General features: G+C 33.4%; 1 protein-coding gene across 5 annotated transcripts in view; it reads left to right on the top strand.

The window, feature by feature from the left end:
- Positions 1–14,228, top strand: part of Galnt13 (polypeptide N-acetylgalactosaminyltransferase 13) — a 692,094-nt gene that overhangs the window by 442,455 nt on the left and 235,411 nt on the right. For all 5 annotated transcript variants that reach the window (XM_021153165.3, XM_085834908.1, XM_085834905.1 and 2 more), the window contains one exon: positions 2,001–2,118. In XM_021153165.3, coding sequence (XP_021008824.1) covers positions 2,001–2,118 — 118 coding nt within the window. The remainder of the gene's footprint in view (positions 1–2,000; positions 2,119–14,228) is intronic.

The raw sequence follows: 14,228 nt of genomic DNA, 5'->3' as shown, positions 1-14,228 counted from the left end.
ACCACTGGAAGGGAATTCAGCCCCAAATCCACTGGGAATCTTTTCATCTAAGTTAATGTGAAGAGAAATAGCTCCAATTTTACTGAGGAAGGCAATTAGTCAGGTGTGTCATGCCTGTTCTAGAATAGTTGAAAATTGTATCTAAATTCTTTTCATTGTGAGAACAAACACTGTTTATCAAGGTCAGAGAAGAGAGAGTTAATTTTCTTTTTTTTTAATTTATTTTTTATTTATTTTTATTATGTATTTTCCTCAATTACATTTCCAATGCTATCCCAAAAGTCCCCCATACCCTCCACCCCCCACTTCCCTACCCACCCATTCCCATTTTTTGGCCCTGGCGTTCCCCTGTACTGGGGCATATAAAGTTTGCTTGTCCAATGGGCCTCTCTTTCCAGTGATGGCCAACTAGGCCATCTTTTGATACATATGCAGCTAGAGTCAAGAGCTCCGGGGTACTGGTTAGTTCATAATGTTGTTGCACCTACAGGGTTGCAGATCTCTTTAGCTCCTTGGATACTTTCTCTAGCTCCTCCATTGGGGGCCCTGTGATCCATCCAATAGCTGACTGTGAACATTCTTATTCTGGAGTCTAGCCATCTGGGTTTGGGAGAGCTGTAATTCTAAGTGTTGATATCTGGTTTTGTCTTTCTACATGGATATTTTGTTTCTTGGTTTTTGGTTTTTGTCTCTTTTGTTCTTTTTTTTCCTCTCTGGTCCTTAGGAGAATATGGTGTATTAAATGGAAGAAACTCCTTCTGGGATCCTGTGTTATGTGACCATTGGTTATTACTTCAAAAATGTCTATCTAAGCACTGGCAGCCTATGAGAAATGAAGATGAGCTGGGTGGTATCCACAGCAGGGTGTTTCACTGGGATCTGTTTAGTCTTCATATGATGGAAAGGGTGTAGAGAAACCAAAGCAGGTGGTCTGCCACAAAGCTCATGAAATTAGGCTCTCAGATTAGACTTGGAACAGTTGAGGGAGAAGTAAACATCTGCAGTTAGGTTGCCTGGTTCCATGGTTTCAGAGGCATTTGGTTCCCAGGGTGGGCTCGCAGGATTTGGGGATTACATAAAGTCATGAGTAGGGGATAGTAGTTATGAAGGGAAGATCTTTCTGTATAATACACTGCAGATAGGTGCAGAGCCTGAGGAAATACAATGGCAGGTGCTCTGCTGCAGAGTTTGGGATGAGCCTGGGAGATTAGATTTGTAGGAGAGTAGGAAATGGTGAAGATATGCAGATAAACTACCTGTTTCCCTGGCCACATTTTTGTAGAGAAATTTCAAGAATATAAGCCAAATACAAATTTATTTGTTGGTGGAAAATTTTAGATTCTATGTGAAAATCCTTTTAAAACCCTGAATGGTATATAAGATATGTCTGTATGTCTAGATTTAAACAAATAATTATCTTTAAAATATATGTAATGAAAATAAAAAGTGGATGTAAAACTCCTTTACTGCCTTTGTTTATAACACCTGTAATTAACATTAGATGTTTTCCACAAACATTGTCATAGCAGTCTATACTTCAGTATTGAGAAAGATCATTTTTTTTATTAGAAGAAAAAGCATATTCTCAGTTTCCTGGAATTCACATTAGGTGATTTGTAATACTGTGGCCAAGATCATAACTGGTATTTTTGAGATCAGGTAATCTCTTTAAGAACCATGTAAAAGGCAGAGCCCTCTCTTGCTTTGCCTTGGGGAAAGGAGAAGCTGCAGATTTAACTAGGCATTGTTTCTTCAATGTTTCTATTTTATCACCTTTAATAAAACAAAGTAATTTAATCTAATTTTGCAAAAAATGTGTGAAATATAAATGCAATTTGGAAATTTTAAATGCTTTCACACCTTGATATTGTGTTTCCAGCTTGATTTTTTTTGAGGAATATTCAAATATTTAAGATGTCAAAATTATTTGCTATAGTATCATTAAACTCCACACATTGTTTTCAAAACATATTCTTTTCTTTTGTTTTGTTTTCAACTAGGACCCCTACTATGGCTGGTGGCCTATTTTCTATTGACAGAAACTACTTTGAAGAGATAGGAACTTACGATGCAGGAATGGATATCTGGGGTGGAGAGAATCTTGAAATGTCTTTTAGGGTAATTGTATTTTTCTTTATTTTTAAACTCTGAACATAGTATAAGGTAGCATGCATCTATCACACCCAATAATTTACTGTCAATTTTTCTAAGTGATTCAATTTAGTGTTTACATTTGGTTTATATGTTTCTTTAAAATCTTTAATTGAGTCCTATTGCATGCAAATTTTACTCTTAAATTTGGAATTTTACATTTAAAAATCATTTTTATTTTTACTTACAATATATTAAGGTATTCACTTGTTGAATTAGAGTAGCCTTATTTGCTAATTGAAGCTTTCCCCATAAATCAATATTGTGTTTTTTATTTGGTAGTTGGAAGTGTTTATGTGACCTGAATTGCAAGTGCTGCATGAGTTTCTTTTTAAGGAACTTTAAGTTTGACTGTAGTCAAGGAATTCTGATAATCCAGCTAGAGGCATGACTGGATTGTTTGCAACCATAGACATGATTGTTTGTAAGTTTTATTTTTTGTTATTGTTTTTGAAAACTACAAATTCACCTAATACAAAACCTTGGAAATAAATGAAAATTCAGAACTAACCTTAGTGAGTATTTTATAGGCAAAATTGGAAATATAGGCTCGCAAATGTGTCTTTAATTTAGTACTAGAAAAGAGGTTTTAAGTATGTTACATTCAATCACGCATATTATTTTTAAATGAATTAGTTTAATGACTAGTTATTCTTTAATAAAATTTAATACAAAACACTTAAAACAGTATCATTTAAAATAAGACCAGTTAGTCTGGACACATTTATGTAAGTATTTGAAAACTAGTTTTGAACATCAAGTTGAAAGTTTGTTTCCAGTAACAGTAAGTATGTGTGGTTCCTTGCAAGAAATTATTAATATTTGAGGGACTCGAAAGATGACTCAGTGCTTAAAAGCACATGCTGTTCTTGTAGATTCTACAAGAGTATCCTAGTTTACTTTCCAATATGGTACTACATAGTCATCTATAATGATAATTCTAGGGATCTGTTATCCTCTTGTGACCTGTTCAGGAACGAGGCAATTGTGATGCACATATATACATGAAGACAAAATAAAATAAAAATTTAAAAAATTTCCTCCCTAAATTTGAAAAGATGGTTATTAAATTATTGAATTACGCTACTTTTTTCTAATGTAGAATTTAGTTTTCCTGATGTTGTATGATATTTTTCTAAAGCAGTAGAACAACCATTTTTTGTTACATTTGTCTCTAATTAAAATGATACTGATGACCATAAATAGATTTTTTATTATTTATGTATGTATGTGTGTATACTGTGTATAACTTGTCAACAAAAGATTAGAACTATCTTCCTGCTATCAAATCTGTGTAATGTTTTACAGAACTTTTGAAGACATTTAGAGATCTAATCCTGTTAACGTAGACCAAACAATGATGGAAATAAGAATTTTGCCCTACTGTAAATCAAATCAAGTAAAGATATAAAGAAAGAAGGAAAATATTGATAAACATAAAAGCAGTTTGCCTTTATTCTTAGAGGAAATAATCAAAATCTGTAAGGTTTTGCTCTAAGAGACTCCATATGCATATACTAGGCATGTGGGAAGAGAACATATAACAAGTACATTATATGTGTGTGTGTGTGCTTTTAAAAGTATTGTCTTGCATCTCTTTTACAAATAAGCTAGAATATCTGGCATTACTTTCCATTATTTTGATCACATCAATTACATTAGAGTGAGACTTCATCATATGGCTGTTGATAACTACATAACTAATTAAGAAGGCCCAATGAGGAAGGTTAGGAATGTGTCAAAGTTACACATGTAAGAGATGTCAGGAAAGCAAAATGAAGGTGACTGGCAAATACAAGCTGTCATTCTCCAGAGTTATGCTTATTCTCAGTGCTGCCAGTCACCTCATCATTGTTCTGTGCCCTGCCATTTCATCCTCAGCCTATTCTCATGTTCTGTAGTAGACTGAAGAATTATTAGTAGTGAAGAGATATGAAACTACCACATGCATACACTCTCCTTCCAGATTGCTGACATAGTAGCTTCATCTGTGATATTACCTTTCTTTGATTGTTCCCTTCTGTGCTAGAAAATATGTATTCCGCAGCAGCAAGAATAGCTACAAGAAAATCCTAGGGCCCCTGCAAAAAATAATTCAAATATTTTCTTCATTAAATTGTGCATGTTACTGATATACCGCAAATCCTAAGAATAATGTCTTAACATAAATGCATTAATGTAACCAGCATTTATTGAGTTCAAAAATTGTAAATACATAATACTGATAGACAAACTTGATGGGCTTGTGGTTACTTACATTTTAATAAAGGCAATTGATGATATCCAAGATCAAGAAATTGTATTAATATATTAGTCATTATTGTTTAAGAAAATAATTAGAGAAGGGATGAGGACAGTGTAGTTCTTAAGTCATGTTAAGGGGTTGGAATTTTACAGAGTTTTTGGCTTTGGAGATTTTATGGAAGAACATTTGATAGAGGAAAATGATAAAATGAAAATAAATTCAGAAGTACTCTAATAACACCATCTGTCTTTAAATGGTAATCTTATAAGCATATCGCCCAATATACATTGTTAGTAAAATTCCTTACATCAAGACATGGAGCGGTCATCACGACACAAAAAAATAATTTTAAAAGTCTATATTATTTTATTCATGTGATGAAGAACATAGGCTGCCACCAATTGAATCAGAGTCAGTTGACTTGATTTTGTTAAGGAACAAAAAGTGGAAAAGCCTTTCTCCATGTCACAATAGAATAATGCTTAGAAGTTTGTTAATCAGCCTGTGTCCAAACCCCATCTATTCTACTCTCTATGGGATTAAATTGGAATAAGTTATCAAATCTGCAAAGTTTTAGTTTGTCAATTTCTAGAATGGAAAAGACAGAGCAATAACTTTTATGCTGGAAAGAAGGATAAAATGAATTATGGATACAGTTTTTTAGTATACTGCTTCCCATATGAATTTTATCATAGAAGACATCTCTTGAAATGTGGTAATAAAGTTTGCAGATTTGAGCAAACCACATCATTCTTGAGTATCATTTAATAATAACCTCATCCTTGAAATATGGCCATGAGAGAATGCTGTAAAAAGCCCTTCAATACCTGAATATCCAACACATATATAAAGTGTCTCCCAAATTCCCCACACCAAAAGAAATAATGAGGATGAAAGTAAAGATGAATTAATTATAAAAGAAGAAAAATTTTAAAGGAACATGGTGAATGCAAAACCCTGTCCCCTTAGGAAAATCAGTAAAATATTTAAATTTCTTTCTGAACTTGTGAAAAACAGACAAATAATAAACATTACCAATACTGAGAAAAGTAAAGGAGATATGGTGATAGAATTTTTAATTATATTAAAGGTGCATAGGATTTGTATGGATAGTACAAGGTTATATAATACCATAGGAAACTTAATTAAATTGACAGTTTCCTTAAAAGGAAGTGCCAGACCACATAGTAAATCAACATATTAGTCTTGCATCTAGTAAAGAAATATGTGAACTTTGGGAAATATTTTTCAGCAGGAACTCTTTACCTAGATAACACTAATGCTGAATTCTATCAAAGGGTTTTATAGGAACACATAAATGTTAGCACATATATTTTCAGACAATTAAAGAAGGAGATAAGTCACTATTGACTTTGTAAAACTAGCATTTCTCTGATAAAATAAACCACAACAATATTTAACTACAAACCAATGTCCCCTGTGAGCATAGATTTAAAAAATGATCTAACACGATTTTAAGTTAATCTCTAATATGATAAATATTACACCTAAGTGAAATTAATCACAGAGATGCAATATTGGTTTAATGTTTAAAAATCAATATAAATATCCACATTACCAAATGAAAAAAGAAAAATGAACTGATCAAAGGAATGGATTTGAAAAGGGTTTTAACAGAAAGCAGATTGTTCTGTTTTTAAGGAAGGCAAAGGAACAAAGTCTTTGAATAATTGAGCTAGTAAAAAAATTGATAGAAGGGTCACAGTGTGTAGAAAAGTTAATGGAGATTGAATATAAAATCTATACACTTCTAGCAATAAAAAATGTAATGCACGAGTTGGGGAAATTTCTTGGTGATTGAATCTTCATTCGAACAAGTATGAGGGCAAGATCCGGATAAACTCATATAACTATGATTTGGGCATGGCAGCCTATCCATTCAAATTCTAGCAAGCAGAGATAAATGAGCAACAAAGCAAGCCAGCTACTAATACTGGTCAAGTCTTTAAACTCCACGTTTGACCAGGAAACTTAACTAACGTCAATACATAATGTGGAACAGGAATAGAGGATGATTATTAACAGCAACCTTGAGGCTATACACAAATTCAGTCTCTCCCTCTCCCTGCTCGCTCTCTCTCTCACATACAGACATACATATACACACACTCAGCTGTGCATGTGTCCTTATATACATGCACACATGTGCACGTCGTACACACAAAAACAGAAGAAAAACGAGATGGAACACTATCTCACACAGCGGGATGAAGAAAAGATGAAGTTGGCATTCTTACCAGTTCTACTTAAATATGTATTGAAACTTTTGTAATGCAATAGCGTTTAAAACAATTAAAGCAAAACACACAGGAAGGGGAAAAGATTAGAACTGTTATTGCAGATTATCTAAAAACTCCCACAGAATTTATAAAATGTTAAAATATGCAATAGTACTCTGCAATTCCACGTGGGGCCCAACTCTATCAGATTGAAAAAATATATCACTATATGAAAAACATGATGGAATGATTATCAGAGAGTAATAAGATTTCAATTTTATACTGTAAGAATTAAAAGATTTAAATAAACCAATAAATGTACCACATCTATTTTTAATAACTTTTACATCATAAAGACTGCTTCCCCATTTCATTCAGTATGACTAAGCAGGCTTCAGGGGACATTTATTTTTTTAGCATTTGGCTAGCTGATTCTACAACACACATGAAAACATATGTGTTACAGAATGTTTAAAGTCACTTCGGTAAACCAAAAACTTGAACAACAGTATGATTTCAAAATGCATTGCTAGTTCCAGTAATTAAGACTGTGGAATAGCAAGACAATGAAACAAAACTGAAAGCCTGAAAACGAACCTACATTATATCAGCATAATCATGTCAGCAAGTATTCAAAGGTTGATGACAAAAAAAAAACCAAAAAACAAAAAACAAAAAAAACCCCAGGATTTTTCAATAAATGGCTTTGGAACATTTAAAACAATGTCTTTACATATCTTGAACATAATCAAAATGATTAATGAATTCAGGTGTAAGCCTATAGTTAGAAAAAACAAAAAAATTGCATTTCAGAAAATATAGTTTGATTATACGTATGGGATTGTTTGCTTATTATTGTTGCTATCATAAAAAAATACACGTTTTTACCAGTAACTGAGCATTTACTTTAGAGAGAGGAATTTACATTCTGTTTATCTATTCTCTTTTCTAAAGAAGTCTGTTCTAAAGTGCAATATGTTTATTTGGTTTATATAACCAAGGAAAACGTTACCTCAGTGTATGAAATTGACTTCTTTCCAAACCGTATAAGCAATGGAGTGGAAAGAATTTAGTAAACACAATAAACAGCAGAAAAGCAAAAGGCAGAGTCTCCAAAAAATAGTGTGAAAGACACTGAGGAAACTGTTTTACAATATTACAAGAAACTAAAAACTTTTCCATCCAATTTAAATTTTAACAAATGAAAGTCAGCCAGAATGATGTGCTAGCTGGAAATCTCTTTCCAGAAATGTCTTCCTGACATGCTTCTACTAGAACTCTCTGCCTTTTTATGCACTTAATTCTTTTGCATAAGGAAAGTATATATCTGTCAATGTAGAAAACTTGACTCCAATTTCCTTTTTTTGAAAATTATAGGACCTAGTAAATGAAGAAGGTCTTTCCCTCAGTTGAAGTTAATCTTTGTATGCCCATATTTTGTTCATAATTTTTATTTGTATTGCTTTATGGCTCGCTTTTCCTTAAATGTGTTAAATGGAACTGTAATATATAGTTTACATTGTGACTAATTTTGCCATCTTTTAATAACTATGGGATGATAAGCTGAGATCATATGTATACATGACCCCATCATATGAAATTCACAAATAATCAGTAAAATGTTTTTTAAACATTATAAACCAGTATTAATGAACTTATCCAGCATACAACTATCTGAATACCTGTTGAGTGGATATTAAATCTGAAATGCTCATCTGCACTTTATGGTTTTTTCTTCTTGTTGTTACTGATCCATTGTTTGTTTTAGACAGAATGTCACTGGATAGCCCAATCTAGTCAAGAATTTATAACAGCCACATTCTGACTGCTGGTATTAAAACTGCCATATCTGGCCTTGTATCTAGGATTTCTGATGTCTACTCTACCCCTTTAGATTGACCCATTATTTAAACATTTCTCTATATTCAAAGGAAGAGAAATTAAATATAAATTATAGAGTAATATATCAGAGACTTTAACTTTTATAATTTTAATGACACTGAATAAGTATCATGTAAGAAATTTAGTTGTTTTAATACTCTGATGATTTGTGTTCTATGGGGTATGTGTTTGTGTTTTATTTATCTTATTTAGTTCAGATTTGTGGTTTTGGTTGGTTTTTAAAGAGAAAGTGAAATGGTATGGAGTCTGGTGAGTGTATGGACCTGGAAAGACTTCGAGAAAAGAAAGAGCATGATCTTAATATGTTGTATGAAAACATTCAATAATTTTATTTTGAGTTATGATGTTTTAATTATATGATTCTCTGTATGTCCATGGATAAAACAAAGGCAATGGCCAAATAGATTACACAATAGTAAAACTTTAGAATTCTATTAACAAGACCTCATTGCTTACATTGCTTCTAAATGTATAATAGGTTAAAGTTTCAGAACTTGGAGGACTTAATGTGTTAAATGAAACCAGAAAATGCAAAAGAATGCCTTTATTGGTGGTTTAGTCTCAGGGAGCTCTGGGCGTACTGATTAGTTCATATTATTTATTGTTGCTCCTATGGGGCTGCAAACCCCTTCAGATCCTTGGGTACTTTCTCTAGCTCCTTCATTGGGGATCCTGTGCTCTGTCCAGTGGATGGCTGTGAGCCTCCACTTCTGTATTTGTCAGGCACTGGCAGAGCCTCCCTGGAGAGAGCTCTATCAGGTTCCTGTCAGCAAACTTTTGTTGACATACACAAAAGAAAACACATGATAGGACTCATAGCTCTAGCTGTATCTGAGGCAGAAAATGGCCTAATTGGTCATCAATGGGAGGAGAGGCCCTTGGTCCTGTGAAGATTATATGCCCCATTATAGGAGAATGCCAGGGCCAAAAAGCAGGGGTGGGTGGGTTGGTGAGCATGGGGAGGCGGCGGGGACAGGTGATTTTCAGAGGGAAAATTAGGAAAGGGGATAACATTTGAAAGGTAAATAAAGAAAATATCTAATAAATAAAATTAAAAAGAATTCTTTTATATATTCCCTAATCTATTCTGTAGCTTGTATTAATATTATATAAGATTAGAACATGCAACATTTTCAAGTATAGATTCTCACAATTAGAGAATAACATATTTTTTAGTTTTGTCATGACCTCCCATTTTTACTGCTTAATAATAATTCATAGTGTACATGTATTATATTTTCATCATTCCTTCATCAATTCAAGGACATTTTATTTGTCTTTATCTCCTAGGTCTTATGAATAGATTATCAACAAATACAATAGATCTGTGAACTATAATTTTGAGTCCATTGTGCTTATGCTGAGGAAGATCATAGCTGTATCATATAGTTGATTTATTTTAATTTGTTGATGATGGTGTTATTGTTTCTCTCTCTCTCTCTCTCTCTCTCTCTCTCTCTCTGACTGATTTGTCCAGACTGATTTCCAGAGTACCTGTAGTATTTTTCTAATCTGACCAAACCATTCCTTTCATATTTGTCAGCACTGTTACTTGCTTTCATAATCTAAAATATTCTGATTAGAGTAAGACAAAATCTGAAAGTTTAACTTGCATTTTATTGAAATGCTGAAGATTTTGAAGACTAAGATATGTATTATTCATTTTCCTTTCTTATTTTGAATATGCTTTGTATTGTTGCATGGCCTATGTATTAACTGAATTGTTTTCTATACTGTGGTTTTATATTTATTTATTTATTTATTTATTTATTTATTTATTTATTTTTATTTAATTGTTTATTATTTATTTTTTTTTTGGATTTTTGTATACTGTTGACAGCAACCATCTATAACAAGTATCCTGTCAAAAATTAGGTGGTCATAACGACATACATTTGTGCTTGTGTCTTCTATCTCATTTGTTGATATCTTTGCCTGCCTCTGGGACAACACCATCCTTTTTCTCTTACTAGAGCCCCATGTAAGAGCCTGAAATCTGCTAAGGTAGACCATCCATGACTCTTCTTTTTGCTGACGATTACTTTTGGACCCCTATAGTTTTTTGTGTTTCATATTGATTTAAGGATGTGTTTTTCTCTTTCTATGGAGAATGATATGAAGGTTTTGACTTAGATTCCATTGAACCTGTCAATTGCTTTTGGTATCCTGGTTATTTTCTCAGCCACAATTCTACCAATCCTTTACACAAGATCGGGGGGGGGGCGGGGTATTGGTTAGTTCATATTGTTGTTCCACCTATAGGATTGCAGATCCCTTCAGCTCCTTGGGTACTTTCTCTAGCTCCTCCATTGGGGGCCCTGTGATCCATATAATAGCTGACTGTGAGCATCCACTTCTGTGTTTGCCAAGCCCTGGCATAGTCTCACAAGAGACAGCCATATCTGGGTCCTTTCAGCAAAATCTTGCTTGTGTATGCAATGGTGTCAGCATTTGGAAGCTGATTATGAGATGGATCCCCGGATATGGCAGTCTCTAGATGGTCCATCCTTTCGTCTCAACTCCAAACTTTGTCTCTGTAACTCCTTCCATGGGTGTTTTGTTCCCAATTCTAAGAAGGGGCTCTAATGTCTTCTTCAATCTGTTTCTCCAGAAATTTAAACCACACTCAACCTACCTAAATGAGCAATGAATAATTACCCTGCAACTGGGGCTCTAGCATTTACATCTTCAGAAAAGTTCCCAGCATTCCAAATGTCACACAGTAACAGAAATTATCTTCAGCTGGCATAGCCACCCTTCTTATAGAGTGCAAGGCATTATAGACAGGTACTACAGACAGTCTAAACTCATCCCACAACCCAACAAATGGAATTCAAACAAGGGTACCTTTCGATAGTATTTCTGAATGTTTAAAGAAACAAAAATTCCAGTCTTCTCACTAGAATGTTGAAAGGAGTTGGGAACTGGATAGTCTGGCCTTATTCTTGAGTTTAATGGGGTGGCTTCAAGTTTTTTCTGCATAGGACAGTATTGGCTGTGGGTATGTCACATATAATTTTTATTAAATTGAGGTATGAGCCTTTCAAATCTAGTTTTTCTGGATTATTATTATGAAAGTATTGTGTATTTTATTAAAGCACTTTTTTGAGTCTACTGAGGTGAACATGTGAAATCTTCACATTAAATTCATTTATATCACTGGGTTTTTGTTGTTGTTAAAATGTCACTGCATTTGTGGGATGAAGCCAACTCTATCATGGAGGATAATATTTTTCTTACATATCTGTATTGTTTGCTAGTATTAGTGCGGATTTTTGCATGTATGTTTTTCATTAAAATACAGTGGATTGAAAAGTGTTATAATAGAAATATAGAATAAAAATAAAATATTATCCTGCTGATTTATATTCAATGTACCCTGATATATTCCTTTATGAAATGAATGTTTCTTTTTATATCTAAATATGACTAATGAATTCAACACAATTTATCTTAGATTCTGAGCTTTGATTTTTCTCCTATAAAAGTGGAAAGCGTAAGAAAGCACTACATATAAAGGTTTAATATTTTTAACAACATATATATGTATGTATAATTTTGTTGTTGAGACACTTGCCATTAGATTAAAATGTTATTTAGGTATCCTAGATACCTTTAAGAGGATATTTGAGCCTAAGCCAAAATCATATGAAGAAATCAATTGTGCAAGTTTTTGTAGAGGGATTGTTAAGATAAAACATATAGAGTACATAAAAATGTTTTGGGGAGCCATGAAATTATCTGTGTCTGTCTTTGCTAAATGTATAGGATTACTGAATCTGGAAGACATGAAAGTGTTGAAAATACAACTCATTTTCTCAGAAAAAAATATGTTAGCTGACATGTGTATTTGCTATTTATGAAGTATTGTTCTAGGTATAATATATTAAAAAAAAACAGCCAAGTAGTCCATGTTCTAAGAGTTTATATTGTTTGAAGACCTTATTTTGCACAGTAAATTGTAGCATATTCTTGTACAAATTGTCATAATAGGTTTCAGCATCTATTAGTCATATGTGTTAGTGTTTCTCTCACTGGTTTGAATGTTCAAATTTCTCTGTTTCTGTTCTGTCACCTCTAATGTAGCAGACATGTGCCCAACTATTCAGACTGTATAATATAGTTAGCATCATGTGTACCTAAACCCTCTCTCGACTCAATGAATGTTTTTACAATATATGGCTTCTTGATTTCAGTTGGTGTGGGAATTTTAGGGAAAATTCCATAAAATGGTACAACTCTCAGTCCCTTGACATCATACATCATGATTACACAGGAGGGAGATGGCTGTGGTTTCATAAAGCTAGGGATGAATTTATAAATTTTAAAAATAGGTCTCACAGAGAACTCTCAGTGGGTAAATGTGCCTGTCATGCAATTCTGGTGACCTGAGTTTAATTTCCACAACATACTGTTAAAACAAAAACAATGACTCCCCAAAGTTGGTGTTGGCTCAAATAGTTCAATTGCATTGTAGATAACACAAGAAATGCAGAGCATAGGCATCAACAGTCTTTGTTTATTAAAATCATTATGTGTGGGTTCCTTCCTTGAATTTATTAATGAACTTTGTTCTACTTTCTAACTCAATATGAGGATATTTGAATTCAGGTTTGTGGATATGAAGAAGGAGTAAAAACACAGCATAACAATCTGAGTTTGAATCCCCACATACAAAGCCTTATGTGGTTGTATGGCCTGTAGCATATGCACTGGAGCTCAAAGCCAGGAAGTTCACTTGGAATATATTTAACCAAAAAGTGGTGTCTAAACTTTAGTGAAAAGCCTTGTTTCAGAAGTCAGTAGGAAATCAATAGAGGATGGTGGCAAACATCTTTTATTGGCCTTCCTTGAACACACTTGCACATGTATACACATGCATGAACACCTTTCCCCCACACACACACATGGAGACAGAGACAAAAAGACAGAGAGGCAGAGACAGTCACAGAGGCACACACAGAGACAGAGACAGAGCCAGAGATTTCATGTCTGACCTCTTGTTTCCCCTCTGAGAAATTAAATGAATGAGATACCACAGAAGAACTGCATATGTGGTTCTTGGAGTTAGAATTTCATTGATCGACATAGTAAGTAAAGTATCCCTTAAAATCTCAAAAACATTGATCTTAATAATTATAAGAATGTGGTCCCACAATGACTTCTAGGACAAAGTTCCAACACTGCTGCTTTCCCAAACAGTTGACTAGGAAACCTATTGCTAGCCAGAATTAATGCATTCAAAGTCAATCCCATGTACTTGTTATTAAAGAGCCAAATTTAAATCTCTATGGTAACTAGTGCAATAAATGTGCAACATCTTAAGCTATGATTATACTGTCACCCTTAGCAATGTCTATCTTAAGTACTTGACTACCAATCATTTCACTGTTGTTCTAGTCAACCAGAAATGTAGTTAAAAAAAGAAACTAATTATGAAATTCGTTTAAATAAGCCTCAGCAGTTTCTGCAATAACAGATCCTAGATATGAGAAATGACTCTGAGGTGTAAGATAATACTAAGAGGAGGCTTTGATCCAACTTCAAAAATGAGTTTTAAGTACTAATGAAACAGTGTTTAAGGATCACTGAAAAACTGATTGTGGAAGTTAGCAGATTTTTAGTTATCTTTGAAAATTATCAACTTTACACTATTCACCACGTATGAAAATCTTACTGGGTGGATGAAA

This window comes from Mus caroli, unplaced genomic scaffold, assembly GCF_978045245.1.
Source record: "Mus caroli unplaced genomic scaffold, Mus_caroli_1 scaffold_2, whole genome shotgun sequence".
Taxonomy (NCBI): domain Eukaryota; kingdom Metazoa; phylum Chordata; class Mammalia; order Rodentia; family Muridae; genus Mus; species Mus caroli.
Note: the sequence above shows the minus strand (reverse complement) of the source record. Positions and strands in the feature narration are given on the sequence as shown.